The sequence below is a fragment of the Gnatocerus cornutus genome, chromosome 1 (assembly GCF_029298725.1).
Source record: "Gnatocerus cornutus isolate USDA-ARS CGAHR chromosome 1, icGnaCorn1.1, whole genome shotgun sequence".
Taxonomy (NCBI): Eukaryota; Metazoa; Arthropoda; class Insecta; order Coleoptera; family Tenebrionidae; genus Gnatocerus; species Gnatocerus cornutus.
This window is the reverse complement of record NC_142233.1, coordinates 33869040-33893933: the sequence shown is the minus strand read 5'-3', so window position 1 is coordinate 33893933 and position 24894 is coordinate 33869040. Positions and strand designations below refer to the sequence as shown.

The 24894-nt window shown below is 33.8% G+C and overlaps 1 protein-coding gene across 3 annotated transcripts in view; it reads left to right on the top strand.

Annotated features, from left to right (window-relative positions):
* The first annotated feature begins 613 nt into the window (after positions 1–613).
* Positions 614–24894, top strand: part of dsx (transcription factor doublesex) — a 69543-nt gene continuing 45262 nt past the window's right edge. For all 3 annotated transcript variants that reach the window (XR_015771708.1, XR_015771709.1, XM_088049995.1), the window contains exon 1: positions 614–1210. Coding sequence is in view for 1 of the 3 variants with exons in the window: in XM_088049995.1 (XP_087906121.1) it covers positions 769–1210 (442 nt within the window). In the remaining 2 variants the exon portion in view is untranslated. The remainder of the gene's footprint in view (positions 1211–24894) is intronic.

The window sequence follows — 24894 nt, the reverse complement described above, 5'->3', positions numbered from 1 at the left end:
TAATTGCTTAAAGAATTCATTTATGTTGTGTGACCAATCAAAGGACAAAGTTTATGATCAAATTTTCTGCTCGCGACTGTATTTTAGTTTGAGTGGGATTTCCGCGCGTTTGAGATTGTCGCTCTCGCTAGTTAGGCTTCTCAATAGTGCGAAAATCCGCAACTTTGTGTTGGTGCGAAAAAAAGTTTTTATTAGATGATAAATGAAGTCTGTGGATTTGATATGAAATTTCATTGGTGGTTCGGCGTTTTAATTAAATATGAAATAATGGTGGGTTGATTGTAAAATGACGTTGGAGTCTGATATTAAATTCCGAAAATCTAATATCTAAATAAGACAATATAAGATTTATTGGTGGCACAACTAGACTACAACACGGCCGTAACATTGCTCATAAACAACAATGCACGGGAATATAACAAATAGAACACAGTATCATATCATAAACGGCTAATATAACCGGCATGGCATTCGCCAAATTGCAACAAAACTACTTGGCAATACCTGCCATCAAAACTCACTTCCCAGAGTTATTACGGCATAAAACACGGCTCTAAACTGCACTCCGCACATGCATTTCCCCCACCGCCCAAGTCGTAAATGATGTACCCTTTGCCCCCTCCAGGCTTGCCAATGCAACTCACTTCACTTGCAAGACTGACAGTTCGCGACAAGGTTGCATTAACGCACGTGTAAACGCACTCGAATCGTCCCGCGCGAAGGAACCTGTTGCGCTCCGCGTGTGAGTGCCCTCCTCATGGAGTAAGCATGTCCTCCGACGGCCAAGACTTCGACTCGAAGATGGACGTGAACGCGTCGAGCACGTCGACGTCCCCCAGGACCCCCCCGAATTGCGCCCGCTGCCGCAACCACCGCATGAAGATCGCCCTTAAGGGCCACAAGAGGTACTGCAAGTACCGAACGTGCAAGTGCGAGAAGTGCCGTTTGACGAGCGAGCGCCAAAGAGTCATGGCCATGCAGACCGCCCTTCGGAGGGCCCAAGCGCAGGACGAGGCCATGATGAGGAACGGCGCTATAGACCCGCATGTCCTGCAGAAGAGTCCTTCGCCGATACATCCGGTCGAGCGCAGTCTGGACTGCGATTCCTCGGCCTCCTCCCAGTGCTCCAACCCGCCGCCGGTGGTCAGGAAGATGACGCCGGTACCGGCGATTCCTTCCAGCACGTCCTCCGTCAGCGTGGGTACCATCGGTGAGTGAGGAAGTTCGTTGCTGCTGCCGGCGAGATATAAATAACACCACGTGCGGCTTATATTTGCTCTCAGATAATAGCTTTTCATACATATTTAATTATATAGCACGCGAGATAAGTTCACTTCCAAACCGTGAATCACAATGAGCTCACTTCTCTTTTTTCCTCGATTAATTTTGCCGAATTTTTGCCCCGAAATTTCATGGGAACCTGTCGGCCAAATCTGGTCTTTTTAACATTGATTAATGACAAGACACTTTGGTGAGCATGAAAGTATTAAGCACACACATTAAATAACTGTAGATCTAAAATTGATTCAGAGTGGGCTCCAAGCAAAACAGGTTGAGAGTTTTATTAAAAAAAAATTAAAAAATATTAAGACGTCAACGTTCTCAAAGTCAAACTCTTGGCACAATGCTAGTAAGAAAGGACTGTTGCTACCCGCAAACTCTTAATTATACCACAGTGAGCGGATCATTTTTCAACCTTCGGGGTGTGATGTTTTGGGATTTTGGTCATCAGCCACTTTTTCAAAACCCGCTTTACAACATTTTAAACCTGCAAAGAATGAAAAAGAAAAAAATTCTTAAAATATAAATGTAGATCTACATATGTACATGTCGCTCTTACCGGCAATTTCGCCCATGACGGCTAATTTAAACTGGTTATCCAAACACTCGCCGAAAAATTGGCAAAATTCTAAAGAACTCGATACATTGTACCTATTTCCGAGCTTCGTTTCTTCCAAATACCACGATAATTTAAAAATTCCTGCGAAATGATGGCTTTATATGGCACATTACTTGCATAATTATATGCCTCATTACTTGCATAACACCCTGAATAAGAGCCAGCGGTCATTAATCATTTGTTGCATCCTTGCGTAATACACCCAGAAGGCACACAATTGCACTTTCGAATTCTGGAAACCAGATGATAAATTACTTTGTAAGGAGCGCCGATAACTCACTAGTGGGTTATGAATAAACTTTTTTTTAACGGTACGACCCACAGACGTGTGTGATACATTTCAACCTGTTGTGGATTCTTATTCCATATTTGTATCTTGTGTGGGAGGTCCTTTCGCAGGACCGATTTGTATTACTCAGATGTCGGGGCGAAATTTTCATTTTTACAATAGATGTGCCGAGTATGTAAAGTGCAATTTTTTTTAACCAGTTCGTGATTGCTACGCCTCGTTTGATAATTTCACGACTAGTCTCATAATGATTGATTTTCGTCCTTCGGTGCGTAAATGACTATTTTTGCAGAGTGCAAAGTTTTAAATAAATTTTCGATTCGGCAGCACGGCAATGTTTTTTTTTGAAAGAAAAACTGGGATACGATTAGTTCGTCCTCGACAATTCGTCTTGGGCTCCTTTGTCCCCAATGCAATTTGTCGCCAGTTTAATTTGTCCCGGTGTGATCTTTGATAGTAATTAAAGAATGCGATTTATTAAATTTTACTTAAAATTTAAGGTAGCTATACATATACTAAGAAAATTAGTTTTATTAAAAAATCAAATATAATTAAATTGTTACTGGTAAATAAAAACATTTATAGAGAAGACATTACAAAAAATTGCAATATTAGCATGCGATAAAGATGCATTACAAATTAATAAGAGTCTGACGAAGAATTAAATAATTATTATTACTGCTTGAAAAAGTCTAAATTATTTTCAATGATCTAAAAAAAATGTGCTTTTTAAGAACAAACATTTGCTAATAAATTTTTAATTTTTAACTCTATGTTTATGTAAAAAATTACATAAAAATAGTAAATCCGTAATACAGGGTGATGAAAAAAAGCACCCATTCCAAATACCATGTCGCATCTAATTTTTTCTTGTGCCCAAAATTGAAAACCAAAACGAAATTTGTGCTTTTTTAACTAATATAGAAGCTTTCTTTTATAAATGATCGAACTCTATTTGGATAAACTTTTTATAACAATTTCATCATTCGACATTACATTTTTTACAGTTAATGATAATCTGTATCAAAAAAAAGGACAAAAAGTGCTTTAAAGCAAGTTTCTTAAACTTTGAAAAGTAACATTTCTTGGCTTTGTAGAAAATTTTTCAATGTTGCAACATTGTAAAGCCGTCACTCAGTATTAGTTGCTTAGTGACGGAGTAATTTTACGAATGTAAAATTTTATTAGAAAGGGTTGAACAGCGTTGCAAAGATTTTCCTTTGAAAAAAAAAATCATATTGTGAAAAGAAATAAGTTTAAATTAATTTTGCTTGCATAAGGAGATGGTTTTACTGGCAAGGCTACGGCTCACGGCTCACGGGCGCCTTTTTTTGATCACCCTGTATATTAAGAAGAACATTTTAATGATCAGATGCAGAGAACGTCGAAAAAATTATTTTGAATGAGCGAATTAATTTGATTTATTAATATTTATTAATAAAATAAATTCTGGTTGTTTAAACTCTCACGTCGACAAAAAATAAATTATTATTATTAACGACAATTTTAGGGGTGGGCAGATAATAAATTATGAAAAGCGGATTACATTTTTATTGTATGTGACCGCAAATTCGTGCAGTTGATGCTCTTAGTATTATTACAGCGCATATAAAGTCTTTTAGGGACAAATTTGCAGGGGACGAATTGACCGGGGACAATAAAGTGGGTTTGGGGACCAATTGCCGGGGACAAACTGTCCGCAAATCGCAAAATTATCTGGATGGAAATGGAAAATCCAAACCCTCGAGATTTCGCTTCCTGCAAATTTGAGGTCGCTTTTTGAAATATTCCTGCCATGTCACTGTTATATTTGGATTGCCAGGAATATGTCCAGCCCAGAATATGAAGAACAATCCTCAAAATGAGTCGTTCGAGCTTAAGTAAGCGCCAATTTATTAGCTCCCTGCGCCCCTGCATACCAAGCAGATTTTTGGCACATTCATTAGTTGCCGTTTTTAGCGTACCGAATTTGCATTACAAGCTCGGCCACATTGTGAAAACTGATCCTAAAAATACTTAGATTCCAAGAGGAGAAATTGGCGGCGAGTAGTGAGAATTCCATGTAACCAATTTGTACGAGTTATTCCCCGACGAAACAAAGTGTGACCACAATGCGATGAGATATTATAATATTATATTAATTTTTTCAAAGTCAATTTCATGGTAAATTAATTGTTGCTGAGCGTGTGGGTGAAACATGTAAATTTTAATCTTAAATAGTCTCATTGTGTTATTTCAAGTCGCGAAGGCGAGGGGCCATGGGACTGTTTCTTCCAGTCGAATTGCTTTTCTGAATTTCCCGGCGCATCTCAAGGAAAGAAGGCATTTCTATACATATGTAAATGTTATAAACTGCATCCAGTTTCCATATCCCATAAAACAACACTTTATGAAACGGCGTAAAGTTTCCATTTAATACGAAGAGATCAGGTTTATTTTCATTATTACGTCCAATGCGATTGCATTAACATTGTTGTCAGATATTGATTATAACATATAAAAGCCATGTGGAATTTAAAACGGCGAGTTCACGGCTGTTGAAGCTATAAGTCAGAAAACGTGGGTTAAAAGGCGATTTTATTTATTATGATTATGAGCACACACACCAATCAGTTTTTCTCCACCGAGCACGAGAGCAAATTACTAAATAATTACCAGTTTCACTGTCCCTTGGATTTTCATATGCAAAGCAGGTGCGGTTTTAGCGTCAATTACCTCCTCAGGAGTGACTTCTGGCGCGGAGTTGCTTCTTCTCACACTTCTTGCCGTCCGTACAAGGAAAACTCTTAACGATTTGCTAAGTAGACGCTTCCTCAGTGGTGTCCCATCGGGTGTGTCTTTGGTCAGAGATAACGGCACGACGGTAACAAAGCGAAGGTTGTATCCACTTTGTAAAGGTTAATTATTTTTACAACTTTATTAATAACATTGTGTCAAGATAATTACAGCAGCATTAGCAGTTATCATCTAAAATTGATCTCTTGGTGGTCTGATTGTAATTACAAGGAAGATGCGCCTAAAGCCTCCATCAATTCATTTGCGATGACAAAAAAACAGTGGCACGCCTTTGAAAATTTCTGGCATCGGCTGTAAAATCCGAAGGACGCTTCGTGTAATGACTTCGCAAATTTCACAATTGTTGCACTATTTCTAGCAAAAATGGCTGTTATTTCACGAGTAATTTGAAATCTTGTAACGATCGTTACATTGAATGCTTTCTTTGTATAAATATAAATTCGTGTAGGTTGATCAATTAGCTTGAACATGATTCTAATTTCACTGTTTGCTGACATTAAAATACTGTTACAATGTTTTACTTACACATTTTAGTATTTCGGACCGTTGCGTGGAAGGTAGTAAATTGACTACAAGCTTGTGGGCGGTTCTTTGATGCAAGTGTCGTAATTAAAAATTGATTTATTTTGCAAACAAACTGCTTTTTTGTCTTCAAAAATGCATTTTCTTTCTCCACTTAATAGTTAAATCCTTCTACAGGATCCACCCCCAAAACCGTCTTTAATTTTTTAGATAAAATTTTGAAAATTTGCAACGCTCATAATTGACAAAGCTCTAGAAGCTGACGAAAAATTTTGTTATTTTATTACGGTTTGTTTGGCGTCGCGACGCCTAAGAAGTATAATTTATATCGATTGTGATACAAATCTGTGAGTGTTTGTTTTAAATCAAATGCAAATTGTGTTTAAATTTTGCGAATAAACCGCTGTTTTATCAAGTTAGTTTTCAAAATTATGACGGCGCAGTTGCAAGCTACGTTTACACCTAATTTTCTCAAGTTACTTAATTTTCCCGTATGTCAATTTTGATTAACTCCAGCATATTGCACTGTTTGGACATCAGAAATCGTTAATTAACATCGACAAAGGGATAATTTCACCAAGTAAGACATTTGTTGCAATCTAAAGCGAATCAAAAGATAAAATTTCCAATTTTTCGAAATAAAAATTTGTAACTCTGGAAGTTTTTACGCTGTCACTATAAAATTTTGGGAGTTTACTAGTATGAACTTGCTTATCGATTCCCCCAAACAAGAATGGTGTAGAGCAAAAGACACAGTTTTTAGAATTATTTATTTCGCTGATGAACTAAAAATTTCTTATTTTCCAAAATAAAAATTTGTAAATCTGGGAGTTTTCACGCGATCACAATAAAATTTCGGGAGTTTAATAGTATGGACTTGCTTATCAACTTTCCTAAATTAGAATGTTGTAGAGCAAACGACTCAGTTTTTAGAATTTTTTATTTCACAGATTAACTAGAACTTGTCAATTTTCCAAAATAAAAATTTCGAACTCTAGGAGTTTTCACGCGATATGACTATAAAATTTGGGAAGTTTCACAGTATGGACTTGCTAATCAACTCTCCCAAATAAGAATGTTGTAGAGCAAAAGACACATTTTTTAGAATTTCTTATTTCACAGATGATCTAGAAATTTCCAATTTTCCAAGACAAAAATTTGTAACTGTAAGTTTTTAGGCAGCCACTATAAAATTTTGGGAGTTTACTAGTATAAACTTGCTTATCAATTTCACCAAATTAGAATGGTGTAGAACAAAAGACATTTTTTAGAGTTTTTTATTTCGCTGATGAACTAAAAACTTCCAATTTTCCAAAATAAAAATTTGTAACTCTGGGAGTTTTCACGCTGTCACTATAAAATTTTGGGAGTTTACTAGTATTAACTTGCTTATCAATTTCCCCAAATTAAAATGGTGTACCTAGAGCAAAAGACACAGTTTTTAGAATTTTTTATTTTGGAGATGAAGTAAAAATTTCCAATTTTTCAAAATAAAAACTTGTGGCACAAGATGTTGACAGATGGGTGTAAACGTAGTTTCCAATTTTGACGTAATGAAATTGGAAACGAACTTGATAAAACAGCATTATTTTCTCAAGACAATTTGCAATTAATCTAAAATGACAACTGAGATATTTTTAACAAATTTATATTTAAAAAAAATTAATTAGCGGTTGATTTCACAAACTCTCACAATTGGTTCAAACTTACATTTTTAAGGCGTCGCGACGTTAAAACTATCTGTGATAAAAAACAGATTTTTGCGTTAGCGTCTAGAGCTTTGTCAACTATAAGCGTATGCAAAGTTTCAAAATTTTATCTTCAAAACTAAAGACGCTTTTGGGTGTGGACACAAGTGTTGCCGGACCCTGTATAAGCACAGAAAAAACTTCAATTTTTTTGGTAATTTAATTGGTAGACGTGGCGGCAAACGTGTCTGTACATCTTCAAAGAATTCTGTTCAATTCCTCCAGGGCGCGATAATTATTTCATCGCAAAGATTAAACGACTGTAATTTCCTGAGAATCCGGAATATGAAGTAGCTCACGTGGAGCATCGCGAAAAGAAGAATCTTTCGCTTTTCAGGAGCGCTCTAATGTTTATTCCTTCAATTTTTCCCATGTAATTGGCAGACATTTCTTTGACGACTTGAGAGAATTCTGTGTTAATTTGTTCAGATCAGGATAATTAGTTCATCTCATCAAAGATTAAATGGCTATAATTTCCTAAGAATGTGAGCAACTCACGTGTAGAATCTTGGAAATTTTTTTGGACAACTACCTAGACACCAAATCTAATTTAGTGTTGCGCAAATAATCAAATTTCTCTTATTTAATTGACAGGTGTTTCTTGAGAGAATTCTGTTTAATTCCTCCAGATCGGATAATCAGTTCGTCGCGCCAAAGATTAAACGATTCTAATTTCCTGAGGATCTGGAATATATAGTTGAGCGTCTTGAAAGAAGGAAAAAGTGGGATTATCTGCTTTCACCGTCGAAATAAAACACACAAAGTCGTTAAGAAATGGTCAAAATCTGAACCCGTTTCAATCAGTTTTATTTATTTTCCCATAAAAGAGGATAAGAGCCGCACCAACGTCGCGTCTCCATTATGTAAATAAATAAACGTCTCCACATCTACAGTAAATTATTGTCAATCAATTAGTACCCGATTATTAAGTGACTAACGATGCAGCTTTTTCTATCAATTAATTGGCATTAAAAGAGGTCTTAATTTTCTCAAGTTGGAAGTGTCTGAATTATTTCAGTGAGCAGTAAATTATTTTTACCACACTTCTTGCACGGTCCATTAAAACGAAACTTGAATTTATTTGCGCCATGTTTTAAGTAAACATTTAGGTGGACGTTGTCAACTCGGTGACAGATTAATGAACAATAAAATTCTTCTGGATCAAATCTGGGGCGAGTGTTCGGAGGTCGGAATGGAATTATTTAAACTAACTGTAAACAGTGACCATTGTATCTCGCGTTTTACATTCGTCGATATGCTTAATTATCACTACCGTTAATTGCCAACTTTGGATTGGATAGCAAAACGTTGTAAAATTATAGTCATTACACTTTAATGTACCATAAGTAATGGTACATTTTGTAATAATAATGGCGACTAAAACTTTTAGTTTGAACGAAATGTTGTTTACACGAAGCGTGGAGGATTTGCGTCTTATTTTGTTCCGTTTTAGCAATTTTGTAAATTTAGTACCTAGAGAAAGGAAACATTAAATTTTTTTCATGGTTTGAGTTAGAAATTGACTTTCGAATTCGGGGGATAATTAAGGAAGTATTTTTAGTTACAAGAGAGCCGGAAAAACGATTTGTTGTAGTTCTGGAGATTTGGAGAATTGAATGTTCCGGAGCGTCAAAGTTTTTGCTCTTTGATCACTACACACTACACTTCAATCGCTTCTAACTCGCTTATTTGTTGACGGACGGGAAAAATTTGCTCGGTTTTGGATGTTGCGTGAAATTTTGCGTAAAGTGAGCTACAATAATGCTAGTTTGCTCCAAAAATAAGCGATAGATCGCCCTCAGAACTTTGGCATAATCATGATTTTTTCCAAAAAGCAAACTTTTGACTTTTGGAGAATGAATGATCGACTTTTGAGTTAAAAAATCGCGAAAAAAAAACGATTTAGAAAAGGGTTATTTTATGTTTTAATTTCGGACATATCGACTAAACGATTGTAAACGCCTCTAACTCAGTTATTTGTTAACGTACGAGAAAAATAGGAATATTTTTGGATTCAGTGCGAAATTCTGCGTTAAATGAATAGCTCAAATTTACTTAACAAATAAACGAGATATCGATCGAATTACATTTTCAGAGGATGATTTTAGAGTCATTTTCAAGACGGTGTTTCGGGGTGAAACTTGCGTTTAATATTATGGATTCGATCGACAAAGCAGCTTGAGATGTATCAACTGGTCTAATCTCAGATCGATAGGGCAAGTAGTTTAAGAGGGACGATCAAAAAACGAAAAATTGAAAAATTTTCATCGATTGAGTCGTAAAATTTTTTGCCCAAAAATCGAATTTTCTACTTTCGATGGCGGATTCTAAAGTAGAATGAGTCGAGAAAAACGATGGTAAAAACCGTTTCTTAAAATCTTTTGTAGTTTTGGAGATATTGAGCTTTGAAAATTTTCCAACTCAAAATTCAATATCCGAAACTTTGATAGCTCATAGCTCAGTGATTTGTGGACTGATCTTAAGGAGTCTTACCTTTTTGAATTCTGCGTAAAATGAGCACCAATACTTTTAGATTGCTTTATAAATAAGCGAGATACCGACCTTGTCTCTATTAGAAACCGAAACCTGCTAACTTCCATACTGAAAAAATGAAAATTTTGAATTCGAACTATCTAAGACCGAATTCTAAATTAAAAAATTGCGAGAAAAACTATTTTAAAAAGATTTTTTTTAAATATGTTTTGATTCCGAAGATATCAAGTAAAATTGTTTCCGTTTCTGAATTATTTGTTGACGTACGGGAAATATTTACATACTTTGGGTGTCTTTGATCTTTTGAGTTATAATCGAAAGAACAGCTCGATTCAAGTCTCATTATCCGCCCACTTTTAAACTTAAGAAATTAGATTTTGTGGAAAGTTCCTCTAAAGTGTTCCACAGAACCCCAATTCGAACGCACTCTTGCATAAACCTTTTCAGAGAACGAATTAGCGTTTTATTTTGTTACGCGATCCGGCCTAAGTGGGCTCTTGGGCGATATACGCCCAGTTCGTGTTTATCAAATAAATATTTATGCAATTTAGTATCGATACAGCGGAGATAATTTCAGTTTCTTGGACGTTGCTCTCGCGCTTATTTAGTCTGGCGCAGTTTTTCTCACGCGTATCAAGAAAAAAGGTGCTTGATACCCGACAATTTGTTAATTTCCCAGCTTCTGTTCGGAGTCGAGAAGTTACAGCTTCTACTGGGACACTACAAATAGTAAGTAGTGTTTATCTTTTGTAAGACCGCTTGTTTGTGGGTATCCATAAAACTTTATTAAGTGAATATATACTAGCGGTGAAGAGTCTTATTAACGCTGGGAACTTTATTAGTCGTAACTTCCAGAAAAAAAAATTAGAGCACAATAAGAGCGTGGGTGGTATTCCTGATGTGGTTGAAATTTTTGCCGCAGGGAAGTTGGTAGAATTGATTGAATTGTACAGCATGAAGGTGTTTCGAATTTTGTGCTTGATTGATTCTGCCCTTTTTACACTTGAGCAACGACACGCTCATAAAACTTTTATGCCAATATGTTTAATTTGATATTCATAATACAATACTGTTATGTTAGAAATTGCCTGAATATTATTGATCGTATAAAATTTAGTAATAAAATACATCCATAAACACCACGCTGGATTAAGCTTGTATGTCAACACTGGTTACCGAGATAAATCACTTTGTACTTTTATAAAACAATCATCTCATTGTTAATCAACATTCTCACAAGATCCGAGTTTAGTCGAGATTGCGTTAGACTGGAAGTTAACGATTTAGGTGTAAAGTGAAGAGATGGAAGATTGAAGATACCATTTACGGGGAGCTGGGTAATCCTCTAACCTTGAAAAGCGCATGGTAATGGGATTAAAATACCTGTAATAACTAGGTTCTTGCCATTTACCACCTAACAACTATAATAACTATATCAAGAACAGCTGTTGAGGACACGTCCTGAAAAACTAGAAATTCGATAACCCCCAATGACCCATATCCTGCAATTTTACCAACTCTAATGACCAGCAGAAGAGATCACGATACCCGGAGATGGCGTGGCTCCAACATCATCTATCAAGACTACAAGTGGTAATTGATGCTAGAGTAAACTACGATTACAGAAATAGCTTGAATACAATCTTGTTGTTATGTTGAGACTACTTGGTGAATTCAGTGGCGTGTAATGATATTAAGAGCGATTAACTGCAGTGTTGATAACTCTTAAGTTCTGTGCGAACAGGTTTAGATTTCGGATGAGAGGTGTTAATTGTTTTGAAGTGTATGGTAAATACATTGTCAGCTTTATCGCTCGGCTTGTATAACTCACCGAAATTTATGGTCTTGGGATGACTTCTTTCGTTGCAAAATTCAAAGAGGTTTGGCGCAAATTTTCGTGACACACTTTTTTTTAAAGGAGGATGAAAGAAACTGTCGCATAAGTTGAGCTTGGGGAAAATAGCGACTCGTGGGCGGCAAAGCGTCATTTTAATTAAGCGCACGATTGAGAATGCTGGCGCGAATTGGATTTCAGGATCATTTGGAAATCACACTTTAGACTATTTATTTCTCCACTTTCCTTCAGATTCTTTGTGTTCTATGCATTTGTGGATTCCTGGAGGTCCTTCTTTCCAAATTTCAAATTTGTATTTAATTATCTTAAGTTCTTAAGTTCAAATTTTGAGAGATCCTCAAAGAAAAGTCAAAAAAAAATACAGGGTGGCTCACGTAAGACTTTCGAGCTCAAAAGCTTTGTTTTTTTGTAAACGGATTTTAATAAAATTTAAAACAAAGATTATTGAATACGTGGGGCTTTGATTCACCGTTAAAATTGCAATTTTAGTGACTTTAATGGATAAATTTTTTCAGAATGTTTACTATCACAAAAATTAAATTCGTTTATCCAAAATTGGGTAGTTTTGCGATAAATCTCGCGTTTCTAAATGTTTTTAGTTGATCAGAATGGAAGATCATGGATAAAAATTATGCAACTGTTTTTTATAATTTAATAAATTTGAAGACGGTTACTGCCACCAGATTGTGCTCTAGAATGTTGTAATTTGGTAATAGTTATTTACAGTCGCGTGTGGTAACTTACATTTTACAGCGCGAAGTCAGTTTAAAGCACGAGTGCTTTAATGATTGAGCGCTGTAAAATTGTTAACGCACAAGAGTTGTATTGAAACTTTTTGGCCGAAAAATTTTAATTTAAATAATTGGGTTTTTCAAAATTCATGAGAACTGTCACATCTGACATTTGTAAATTTCATCATCTGTCAATTCTGTCAATTTTGTAGTTGGTGCACAAAAAGTACACAAGATGGCGCTGTATAAAAACGTTTTAATATTACTTTAAAAATAGAAATATTGTCTTAATTGAGATAAGAATTTAGGTAGATTCCACTTTGGTGATCAATCTTCATTATGGAAAAGTGATTTTAATTTATAAACGCATCTGAAGAGCAGACGATTTGGGCAATTTTTACCGCACGGCGTGTGTAAACGTCCAGGGCGCTTGTAAACCTAGTGTTTCCGAAGATGTCAATTGAATGTTAATTTGACGTTTACAATTCATGAGGCCAAAAAGATAATAAACACTTCAGAGACAATCAACTGCCAAAATTTTATTACTATCGCTATAAAACTGCCAGATTGGCAGACTTCTTTGGAAAATTTGCAAAATTTTGGCTCACTTTAAGAATAACAATACCTAATATGTCTAGTTTGTAATCTAGAATTTTGCAATTTAGTACATACAATAAACAACTCATGGACAATAAACTGTCAAAATTTGAATGCGGTTGCAATAAAACTGACAGGCCCTGGTCGGAAATTTTGCAAAATAATGACTTATTCTAAAAATTAACATTTCTCAAATTTTTTTCTTTTACTCGAAAGTTTTGAAATTTCGTACAGACAATTAACGCTTTATAGACAATAAACTGTCAAAATTTTATTGCTGTCGCCATAAAACTACCAGAATGACAGGGTTTATTTGAAAATTTTGTAAAATTTTGGCCCATTCCCAGAATAATAATTTACTAAAATCTCTCACTAAAGAGCTCTTAAATTTTGCAGTTTGGTTTAGACAATCAGGATCTCATAGACAACAAACTGTCAAAGTTTGATTGCGATTGTGATAAAACCACTAAATTGACAGGCTTTATTTGGAAATTTGCAAAATTTTGATCATTTTACAAATAAATATTTCTAGATTTTTTTTCTTGGGCTTTATACACAATAAACTGTCAAAATTTTGTTACTATAGTCATAAAACTATCAGAATGACAGTGTTTATTTGAAAATTTTGCAAAATTTTGGCTCATTCCAAAAATAAAAATTTCTAAAATTTTTGTTTTGGGCTTTAAAATTTTGCATTTTAAAAATTCAAAAAAAGTCCAAATTTGATTGCGATACAGACAATCAGCACCTCAAAGACGATAAACTGTCAAAATGTTATGACTATTGCAAAAAACTATTAGATTGTCAGTCTTCATTTGAAAATTTTGCAAATTTTTGGTTCATTCCAAAAATAAAAATTTTTAAAATCTTTTTTTGGGCTCTAAAATTTTGCAATTTGGCACAGACATTAAGCACCCCAGGGACAATAAACTGTGAAAATTTCATTCCTTAGCGATAAGATTACCAGATTTGACAGGCTTTCATTTAAAATATTGGAAATTTTTGGCTCATTTAAAAAATAAACATTTCTAGAATTTTTTTTCTTGGGCTCTAAAATTTTGCAACTTGGTACAAACAATAACCGTTTAATAGACAATAAACTGTCAAAATTTCGTTACTGTAGCCATAAAACTATCAAAATGACATGGTTTATTTGGAAATCCTTTATTCTTTAGTCCATATTCCAAATCTTATAATTCGTCTCAATTTTGAGAGATCCTCGAAGAAAAGTAAAAATACAGGCTGGCCCACCAGTTTCGAGCTCAAAATATTTGTTTGCTGTAACGGATTTTAATGAAATTTAAAACGAAGATTATTAAATACGTGAGGTTTGTGTGCAATAATTTCCAAAAGATTGAAATAGCAGACAATAAAAGAGTCAAAATAGGCATTTAAAGGTTTGAAGGTTGAAATCAATCACAATAACCTCAAATGAGAAACGTCAAAAACGACAGATTGAAACACATAATCAGAGATGTCAAAAACTGCTCTTGTTGTCACAGCAAGAGATGATTATGTAGCTTTTAAAAATGCTTGCTTAGTTTTTGCACTTTGTCTTGGAAACTGGACTTGCTAGACGGTTAATTTTCAGCGAAAGCCTGTAATTGTTGCTGCTTTATAAGATAAGATTAATTTTAAACCATTTCAATTTAAATTAGAACGAATAAAATTATTATTTTAAAGAGAAGCATAATCTCCGCAATGCTAAAACCATCTTGACGTTTCAGTTATCTTGCTTTTAAATTTCATAAAAATCCGTTCACAAATAACACAGATATTTGGCTCGAAGTTCTTTTTTTTTGTTGGGCCACTCTGTAGAATCATTTTTTAATTAATTTTTATTTTTGTAATTCTTTTGTACGATTTAGGAAAAAACGCAAAATTATTTAGATCCGTTATACTCCTAATATTATTTTTGGCCTCTTAGATTCACTTAATTTTTCAGACTTTTTCAGTGCGCGTGGTGCGCACTCCAACAATGAAACTCTTCTTGGCACTGTTGCAAGCCCTCAACCGAAACATTACAAACTGGCAAAAATTTGTACGTAAAATAATTTTGCAACGTCTGAATTGCGAAAATTTTGCCATAATATCGCGTATATTTTAATGAGAAATTTATGATTGGCTTTTTGTCTCCGTTATACCGCTTGTTAACGATGTCGTTAATTTAACACAGAGTGTGGAGTCTGCTCTCGAATTTAATGTTTTTGAAAATAAATAAGTTTTTGTTTGGGCTAGACGTGTTGGTCTTAAATGTCAGATTATGGCATCGTTAAGAATATCTCAAAGGAAACCGAAAACGGAACCCGAATAAAATGTTACAATTGAAGAAGAAAAAAAAGTATTTGAATTATGTTAATGGATTAGAACTAATTCGAGCGAGAGGTCTAGTTCTTGAAGGAGCATCTGTCAGTTTAAAATTCCATACGTTACAGCTCCCTTGTATAACACGACGGCGAACACATTAGAACAAGCGCGATACTTTTATTATATTTTATTTTGTGTTTTACGACCTCGTTCAAGGGAAGAGAAGGGAAGTTTAGTTTCCTTAGTACAAACCATGAAAAGATATTAACGCTCATAACTCACAGTTTCGACTAGTAATTCTTGATTCATATATGCGAGAATTTTATTACTCTTTTTTTCAAGTGTCTTTAGTCTTCTGACGTCATTTTATCGCTGGGGTGAGAACCAGTCGTAAAATTTTGACGCGGCTGAAGGGTGAGCGAAAATAAACCGGACGTACTGGCCAACCACGCATTAAAACAATAAAAATAATATCTGCAACTATGACAAAAAATCATTATTCTTGGAAACGTTGAAGAGGTCGTAAACGTTTGACAGGATAATGAATACGAAAGCTGCTTCCTTTGCCAAGCGTTGCGATGTTTTATGGGGGACGCTAAAAATGACAATCAAAAGAACGTTTAGATACAAATTAAAATAAAAGTACATTTTTGAATGCTGACACGCCACGGCGGAAATATTCTTCAGGTACAATTATATGCACTGTTACTATATGGAATTTCATATTCGGACGCGGACGAACTTTGAAACGTTATTTTTGAAACTGTCTCTACTTGCACTGTGCCAATATCATTTATCTTGCTTGCATCGCTTGCACTCAAATAATACTAGAAAAATGGGGAAGTCGGCAAAGACATTGACCTTTCCAAAATTCGGCGCCTGAAAAAACTAATTTTTCGTACAATAATTTTAACTTCCCTACGAATATTCTCTACTTTTCGGCTTGTTTAGAATCTGGATTTTACGCGACGATCCTTCAGTTCTTGAAATGAAGGTAATTAAGAGATTTTTGGCTAAATACTTTTGGCTAAATAGACAATTAACGAAAAATAAGGTGGCACGCTGCCATCTGTCAAAAAGTCAAATTCGTACAATGTGGAATAACTTCTTGGAGTCGCTCCAAAGCGAAGCAACACCTTTTTTTTATAAAAATTCTCGGGGGAATCCTTGCGGAAACGGGTGCTCTTTGTGTGTCTTTGAGGTGTTGGACAACGAAAAATCGGCAGATATTTTGGATTCTTAAAACTGTTGGTCTCAAAATTTGTACTTTTTTCATATTTTTTTAGTTAACAAATTTTTAACGAAATTTGCATTGGCGGAGTCTAAAGTCATTTCTAGAGTAGAATTGTCTTCTGATTCTAAATCCGAAGCCTGTTTTGCTCCGTCAGGTTAGGACTCAAAGATTATTTGGTTGATTTTGAGTACCCCGCGTTCACTTTGTTTTTATTTTCGGTTTTGCTTAACAATTTGCAAACTCTGTAATAGCATATCATTGGAAAGGTAGGAATTTTTCATATAATTTAAATGAATTTGAAGACGTTTCTGAATCAATCTAGATCATTTTTTCGTGAAATTGATAATGTTGTCATCGGTTACTACCACCATATTGTGCTCTAGAATGTTGTAATTTGGTAAAGATAATAAACATCTAATAGATAAAAAAACTGCCTAAATTTTATTACCATAGCGATAATACTGCCTGAATGACACAATTGATTTGAAGATTATGCAAAATTCTGGGGTATTTTAAAAATAAAAATTTTTAAAATATTTTTTTGTGCTCTAAAATGTTGTAATTTGGTGCAGGCAATAAGTACCTCATAAACAATAAACGGTCAAAATTTCATTACTATGGCAATAAAATTATTAGATTCCAAGACTTTGTTTTAAAGTTTTGGAAAATTTTAGCTTATTCTAAAAATAAAAATTTCTAAAATCTTTCTTTTTGGGCTCGAAAATTTTGCAATTTGGTACAGACACTAAACGGTTCAGAGACAATGAACTGTTAAAATTTTATTACTATCGCGATAAAACTATCAGATTGGCAGGACCTATTTTTAAATTTTGCAGAATATTGGCTCGGTTTAAGGATAAACCTTTTTAGAATCGTTTTCTTGTGTTTTAAAATTCTACAATTTCTACAATTTTGGCCCATTTCCAAAATAAAAATTTCTAAAATTTCTTTTTTGGGCTCATAAATTTTGCAATTGGGTCCAGACAATTAGCACCTCATAGACAACAAACTGTTGAAATTTGATTACGATTGTGATAAAATTACCAAACTGGGAGGCTTTTTTTTGGAAATTTGTAAAATTTTGATTTTTCTAAAAGGAAATATTTCTAGAATCTTTTTCTTGGGCTTTAAAATTTTGCAATTTGGTACAAATAACAAACGCTTTGTAGTCAATAAACTTTAAAAATTTCGTTACTATAGCCATAAAACTATCAGAAACGATAGAAATTTGAAAATTTAGGCCCATTCTAAAAATTAAAATTTCTAAAATTTTTCGTTTAGATTTTTAAATTTTGCAATTTGATACAGATAATAAGCACCTCATAGACAATAAACTGTCAAAGTTTTATGCGATTGTGACGAAACTACTAAATTGACAGTCTTAATTTGAAAATTTGCCAAATTTTGTTCATTCTGAAAAAAAATTACTAAAATTTTGTAGTTTGGTACAGACAATGAACTGAAAATTGAGACAATAAACTGAAAATTTTATTACTATTGCAATAAAATTATCAGATTGACTGGCTTTAATTTAAATTTTTTGAAAATTTTGACTTATTCTAAAAATAAAAGTTTCTTAAATCAAATTTCTCTCTTGGGCTCTAAAATTTGCAATTTGGTCCAGGCAATCAGCACCTCTTGACAACAAACTGTCAAAGTTATTGATTACAATTGTGACAAAAGCATCAAATTGACAGGCTCTATTTGGAAATTCTAGAAATTTGGGTTTTCTATTTTAAAAATAAAAATTTCGAAAATCTTTTTTGTGCTCTAGAATTTTGGAATTTGGTACAGACAAAAATAAGAATATCAAGAATTTCAAGGACATCTCAGAATTAGGACATAATGCAGCAAAACGGTTTTAATTAAATTGAAACGTTGAATGGATGATGGAAAAACAGAATAATTTAACACTAAATAGCCCAAAAATTCCAAGCTTTTAAAAAGGCTTTTTCTGTCGTATTCTCCCGCGATATTTGTTGCATTTATACGACCAAATTTTCATATATTTAAGCTCTTCACTTACCTTAACACTGCAATAAATTACGAAAATAACACACCAATAAACATCAAAATTTTACTAAAATTTCCTTTCGAAACAAACTCAAAATTGACTGTGATTTTTCCCAACCTGTCGGCATAACTTTGATGACTTGATTTATGTTATTATCCTGCCCTGCTTGCATATAAATCAGTACAAAGTGAAATTGGGGGTATCCTTCACAGAAGCGTATAATTTAGGAGTTGTACCAAAAGTATGCGTGCTACCGCGGTACATCTCCACGTCTGTAATTATAATAAAACAACGAAATCTTCGATTTTTTTAATAATATAACATTTAATTCAGTCATTAGTTAAATTTACGTCTTAACAACTTAACGAATCTTCATTCAAACGCCGTAAATCACTATATCGAAAACTGATCGAAAAATGCTCAATTACTTCACCAATAAGTAGTTTCTACTGTTCCATTAAGTAACGCCTCGTGTTACACAATTCAAGCTTGGTGATTAGTAAAGAGAGGATTTTTTTGAGTACTGCACACGACCAACGTCAAAGGAAGAATGTATACTTCATTCCGTATAATTGATGTTGCAATTAAATACAATTCTTGACTGTAAGGTATCGACAGTTTATGACAGAGCGTGTAATCAAACACGACTCTTTGATGAATAATTGTTTGATTAAATCGATGAAGAATTGTTGAGTCAAAGTTGATTTTACTATAAACGACTGTGGAAACAGTTTGTCGCGATACGAGCCTTTAAAGAAAGTCACGATTACCGATAGTATTATCTTAATAGCCCGGCAAAATATCAATGTTTCTGCGTTCAACTCCATTAAGAAAAAAAGTAATTAAAGGAGATAGCGTTTTGTCTAATTGTGTTTAACAGTTGCGAGGGTTGACCATAATGTGCGATGAGATTAATGGGATAATTTGTATAACAAAGATGCAGGAAAATCGCAGTTTTACCTTTTTTTAGCCGATTTTTTCCCGCGTGCTCAATTGGAGTTACAAAGATAATTTCCAATTTCATTGCTCGCACAAGCTGATTTCATTGCAAATCGGAGGTATGAAGTTATAGTTTATCGCAAACTTGGAGACAACCAATTACTGAAACCAATTCTATGGCGACAACCTGCTGGTTAATAGGTATTCAAATGTACGATAAGTTGTTAAACAGTTCGCCAGACGATAACTTCATTCTTCGGTTTTTTCCCCCGAAAAAGACGTTAAATTTTAATGATTCTAATGCGGTTTATGGAAATTGAGTTATTAGCACGTGGGGGGCAGTGGGAAAACGCGGCCGGCGAGGTTTTGATACACATTTTCTTTTCAATTAAGAAGATTTAGGGAGCTGTCGAGATTGCTGTATGCCCACGCTGTCGCCAAATTGCCAAAATTAAACTTAATGTTACATAATTGCTTCGCAGTTATAAAATACCGGCTCTTTCAGAGTGAAGTTAGACATATTTATGGGGTTCGAACTGCTCTTTTGATTAATAGTGTGCTTGGCCAGATGGTACTACGTTTTCACTGAAAAAAAAAAGGAATTTTAAAGCAAAAAATGTTTCTTGGCCGTGGCTCAATTCGAATTTTGAAATTATTGGCATCAAATTGTGTGAAATTTTTGGGTGATTTCTACGTTAAAAAGCAAATTTGGTTGCAGTCCCAAAAATGCAAAATTTTTAAAGATGTGTTAATCTCATTTAAGTAGATTTTGGACTCTTCAAGATGATGGAAAAAAGGCGCCCATGTCTATTTTTGTTAAAACATCTCGGAAATCAAAGAAAAATAATTAATCTAAATCTATTCATTTCTACAATATGGATTTTTTTCAAAAGATAAACTCAACACTTTCTAATACAATTTTATATTCGGCGTCTCCGTACCTAAGCAACTAATACTAAATGCTTTACACTGTTGCAACATTGAAAAATTTTCTTCAAAGACAAGAAATTATACTTTTAAGAGTTTAAGAAACATAGTTTAAAGCACTTTTTTGTTTTTTTTTTAAACAAAATATCATTCACTAACTGGAAAAATATAATCTCTAACAATGAAATTGTTACAAATATTTTAACCAAATAGAGTTTGATGGGTTAAAATGAAAGCTTTTATCTTTGTTATTATACAAGCACAAATTTGGTTTTGGTTTTTAATTTTGGGCTTAGGGAAGAATTAGCTGCAACATGATAGGTACATAGCATGGGCGCCTTTTTTTTATCATCCTGTATATAACTTTGACAACATTTTTGAAAATGTAGTTTGCATGCACAAATTTTTTCTCCTCTGGAATATTTCTCACACGTATTTCGGAATTGATAAAAATTTGTTAAATTGCGTCCAAACACATGAAATTTTTAGTATTGTTTAGTTAAATTTTCTTATAGAAGTAAGCAATCATATGCATACTAGTCTTAAAACACCGAAGAAATAAGTTTATATTTAAATATTTTTGAGTTTATTTTTGTTTCTCACATGTGGTTTAGTCATGTCTTCTCTTCTTTCGCATCCTTTCAAGCGTTATACATATTGAAATATTTTATGTGCAACGTGCGTCTAGGGAAGAGATGACTGGGAATCATTTAAAATTAGAAATAAATAATTTACGGACCGTTTTACTGTTTTTCAGGAGTTAGAGCATTGTAAATGTAGACGCGACACATTAGGCGCCATTCAAATGTTTTCTCTTTTGGCAGGTCATATCTTCATGGAGTTTATTTAATGGTGAAAGATTTATTTATGGTTTAATTCTAATTGATAAAATAAACGTGTGAAAAAATTGGATTGAAAAAATTTGTAATTTTTAAAATTTTTTAGAAATGCATGTCAATAAAAAAAATTTAAAATTAACGAAACGTCCAACTGAAAAAATTTAAGTAGAAATTTTCAAAGAAATGTGCATGCGGATAAGCTAGGATACACGTTGAAGGCCACGCCATTGCCTAACTTCAGCTTAATGTGCATAAAAAAATATTATGTAATTACAAAAGAACTGAGTCCTGAATCTCAAATCAGAGTTCAGATTCTTGTTCCTCAGGCCCGAATTAAATAAGAGATTATTTTTCTGCTTGAATTTTCGAGAAAAAATTTTAAGGGTCGGTTTACACAATAACTTTAATAACTTAATTGAAATTGAGTTAATCTCAAAACTAATTGGACGATTGCTGGTATTTGATTGGCGGAAAAACGATTAAGTATTTAATCAAAATTAAACATTTAATTTAGCTTGTGTAAACCGGCCTTAAGTCAAATGAAAAATTTTAAAAATTAGTTAAAAATTAACGGAGCGTTCAATCGAAAAACCGATTTTTGATTTTTGTTCCTGAGATCCAAATTGATGAAATCTTGAATTTTTGAATTATTATATTTCCTTCTCTTTGACGAAACTTATATTTTTGTTTTTTTTTGGAAATGGGACCATTATGGGGTAAAACTCCTGATCAGAAACATGCTGGCGTCGACGTCGTATTTTCAAAATTCATATTTGTGAGCGGTTCAAAAATCGAAAATTTGAATAAATTCTCTGCTCGTAACTTTTTTATTTTTTAACCGATTTTATTCGATTTTAGGACGTTTTAATATTGAACAGGATTCTCTAGATCCCATTTTGATCAAATTGTTATAGGCTTTCCTATCATAGAGGTCCTGAGGTTCGAATTAAATAGGTTTTAATCTATTAAAAATTCAAATTTATCTAACAAGACAATAAACTAAAAAAAAAATTATAATCGGGTAATTTTTCTTGTAATGAAGTTTTACCTAAATATTTCTCTTCGGCGTAACTTTTCCGAAAACTGTTGCGACTTTCATAATCTCAACAGAAGCATTCCAGTCATCAAAGTCGTTTTATGCGATTTGCATCCAATTGCCTTCTAATCAACCTCTGACGACATCACACCAATAAAACTACGCAATTATCAGTGCTGTAAACATCTGATCAAGTATTTAACACCTGTATCGTCTGGAGTTCCCTATTTTTTCGACCCACTCTTCTTAATGAAGTTGTTACAACCATTTTAATGCACCCGTCATTACCACTGGAAAATGTTAATGTTTCCCGGTGACCAAATAAGGCGAACATCTGGAAACTACATGATCTCCAATTAGCTCCCATTCAACTGCTTGTAATAGCCCCCATTAACCAATAGAAGTTCTAAAATTATCGTTAATTCTTTGGAGACCACTATAGTCGATTCATTCAGGAGTCTATTAATAAGATCGTTGAGCAAATGCTCCGAATTTATTACAAGATGCCGGAGTGTGTTTTTTTTTTAAGTAGATTAGGATATTAAATCGAGGAGAGTCTTGACATCATTGTCCGACCCTCTTAAAGGCGTGCTCTGGCCTTCATCTCACATCAAATTTTCCATTAATCTGCACCTTGTTTCTCAGTTTCGTCGTCTTTTTTTCAGACAGCATAGGCATGAAAGTGGATCCCTGCGGAACGCTGCTAACTTGAGGTGATATAAGAAACACAAGACAATCCGTTAGTTCGTTTTAGAGAGATTGTGCAAAGTGAAGGGAACATAAGGAAGAGCTTTCATGGAGTTTTCCCTTTCCACCATCGGCATATTTTTGTGCGCCGTAAAAAAGCATTTTGGTCGAGTGATTTTAATACAAGTATTTCGCTTGACTGCGTATTAGAATAAAACTCGAAAAAGAATAGATAATAGTGAAAAGCTTGCTAGTTTCAGCGCAATAGTCTGGCAATATAACTTTGCTATTACGATGCGTTCTACTAGATCGACTTTTATGTATTTTTTACGACTAGAAAGCTTTAGATCCAGGCGGTTGTCTCATCGCTAAGAAATCATTGTTATCAAAATGAATTGTGGGGTTGGTTCCAGAAATAACAATTAAAATATGTTGGAGTTTTATCTGCACAGGAAACGTCGTGTGTTCTGCGAAGCAATCAATTGATAAATTCTGAATGGTAGGAAACATAAAATTTTCAATCAGCGACATTTTCAACAGAATATTACAATGTGCTGTTGCTGATACCGAGAATAAACAATTATAATTTTGATCTTTTGACATCACAATGCATTAAATTGATTGCTTTAATTACAGCGAATTGTATTTAGAACAAAGGATATAGTTTTAGGATGTCAAGCTTTTAAAAATGAGCCATTGAGGTAAAAATTTAATTGGAACGAAGATTACAATGTGATTGAAACAGTCGAAATGCACCAGTTGGTTTTAATTCTTTTGTTATTGTTTAAAACGAATCATTAGCGATGCCTACTTGCTATACTTATTGATTTTGCGGAAGAATAATTATTGTTTCGTTTCAACAATTGAATGAAAGTCGGACAAAGAATTTCCGTGTGTGATTTTTTTTTATTTTTACACCACACAATAATTTATTTTATTAGCCTATAAAATAAAGCTCACACCGTTATGATAATTAGATACATTATGACCAGGCGTAATAACTTGTTTCTTTTATTAATAGTGCGTACTTACAGGCACAAAATGGCGTGTTCTTGCCGCCATAATTAAGATAATTAGCCATAATCGCATTTTTGTTTATAAATGTTCGATTACGTGTAATTTGAGTCCGAGTGTGTGATTACTCAGTTATTTTTCCTTGATTTAATCCTCGATTAAAACTTGTTAATTATTGTCGCCCGTACGGACTTGCCAAAGATACATGCAATTAAACGTTGCGATAGACATAAAAGCGATCGTAAAAACACTACAATATCAAATATAAATGGAAATTGATCGGATGAATTTACGATTTGCGCGACAAGAAAAAGCTAATTTCATACCAGAATACAGTTTGTTTTGACAGATTGTGTCAACATGAGATGGACATATAAACCTTCCTAAAAGATACAACACTTGTAATTTAATACATAAACGTAGATAAGTTTCTTGTTTAAGACGTGCACGTTTAATAGTGCCTTTTGTTTTCTACTATAACCATAAAGTTCAAGCTCAGCTTTGCCTCTCTACTCGGATAAATTCTCGTTAAATTATTGTGTGCGCCGTGTTAACACCGTTTTGATTTTTTTTATACGAGGACTATAAAATCGAATAATGAGCAACGGTAGCTGCCATAAATAACAAAGAGGTGATAAGTTACGCAGCAAAATTAATAAAATGCCGTTTTCATCCAAACTTCACACTTTGTGGTCGCGCTAAATAGACACCGCGTTTCTTAATTAACTAATAATTTATACTTAAACGACTGTCTGTTTCGATTTGAGTAACGCAAACGCGGAAGACTTATTTATTTTTAATACTTGTGTACAGTTTTACAGGTGTTGAATATGAATATCTCGTCACAGATTGAATGCGAACAGTAATGACATGTAGTTTCTTGAACTTTGCGTTTAAAGTCGTAATATTTCCTCATTTTTACCGGATTTTACGTCTGTTTGAAAATGGGCAATCTTGCCATTAACA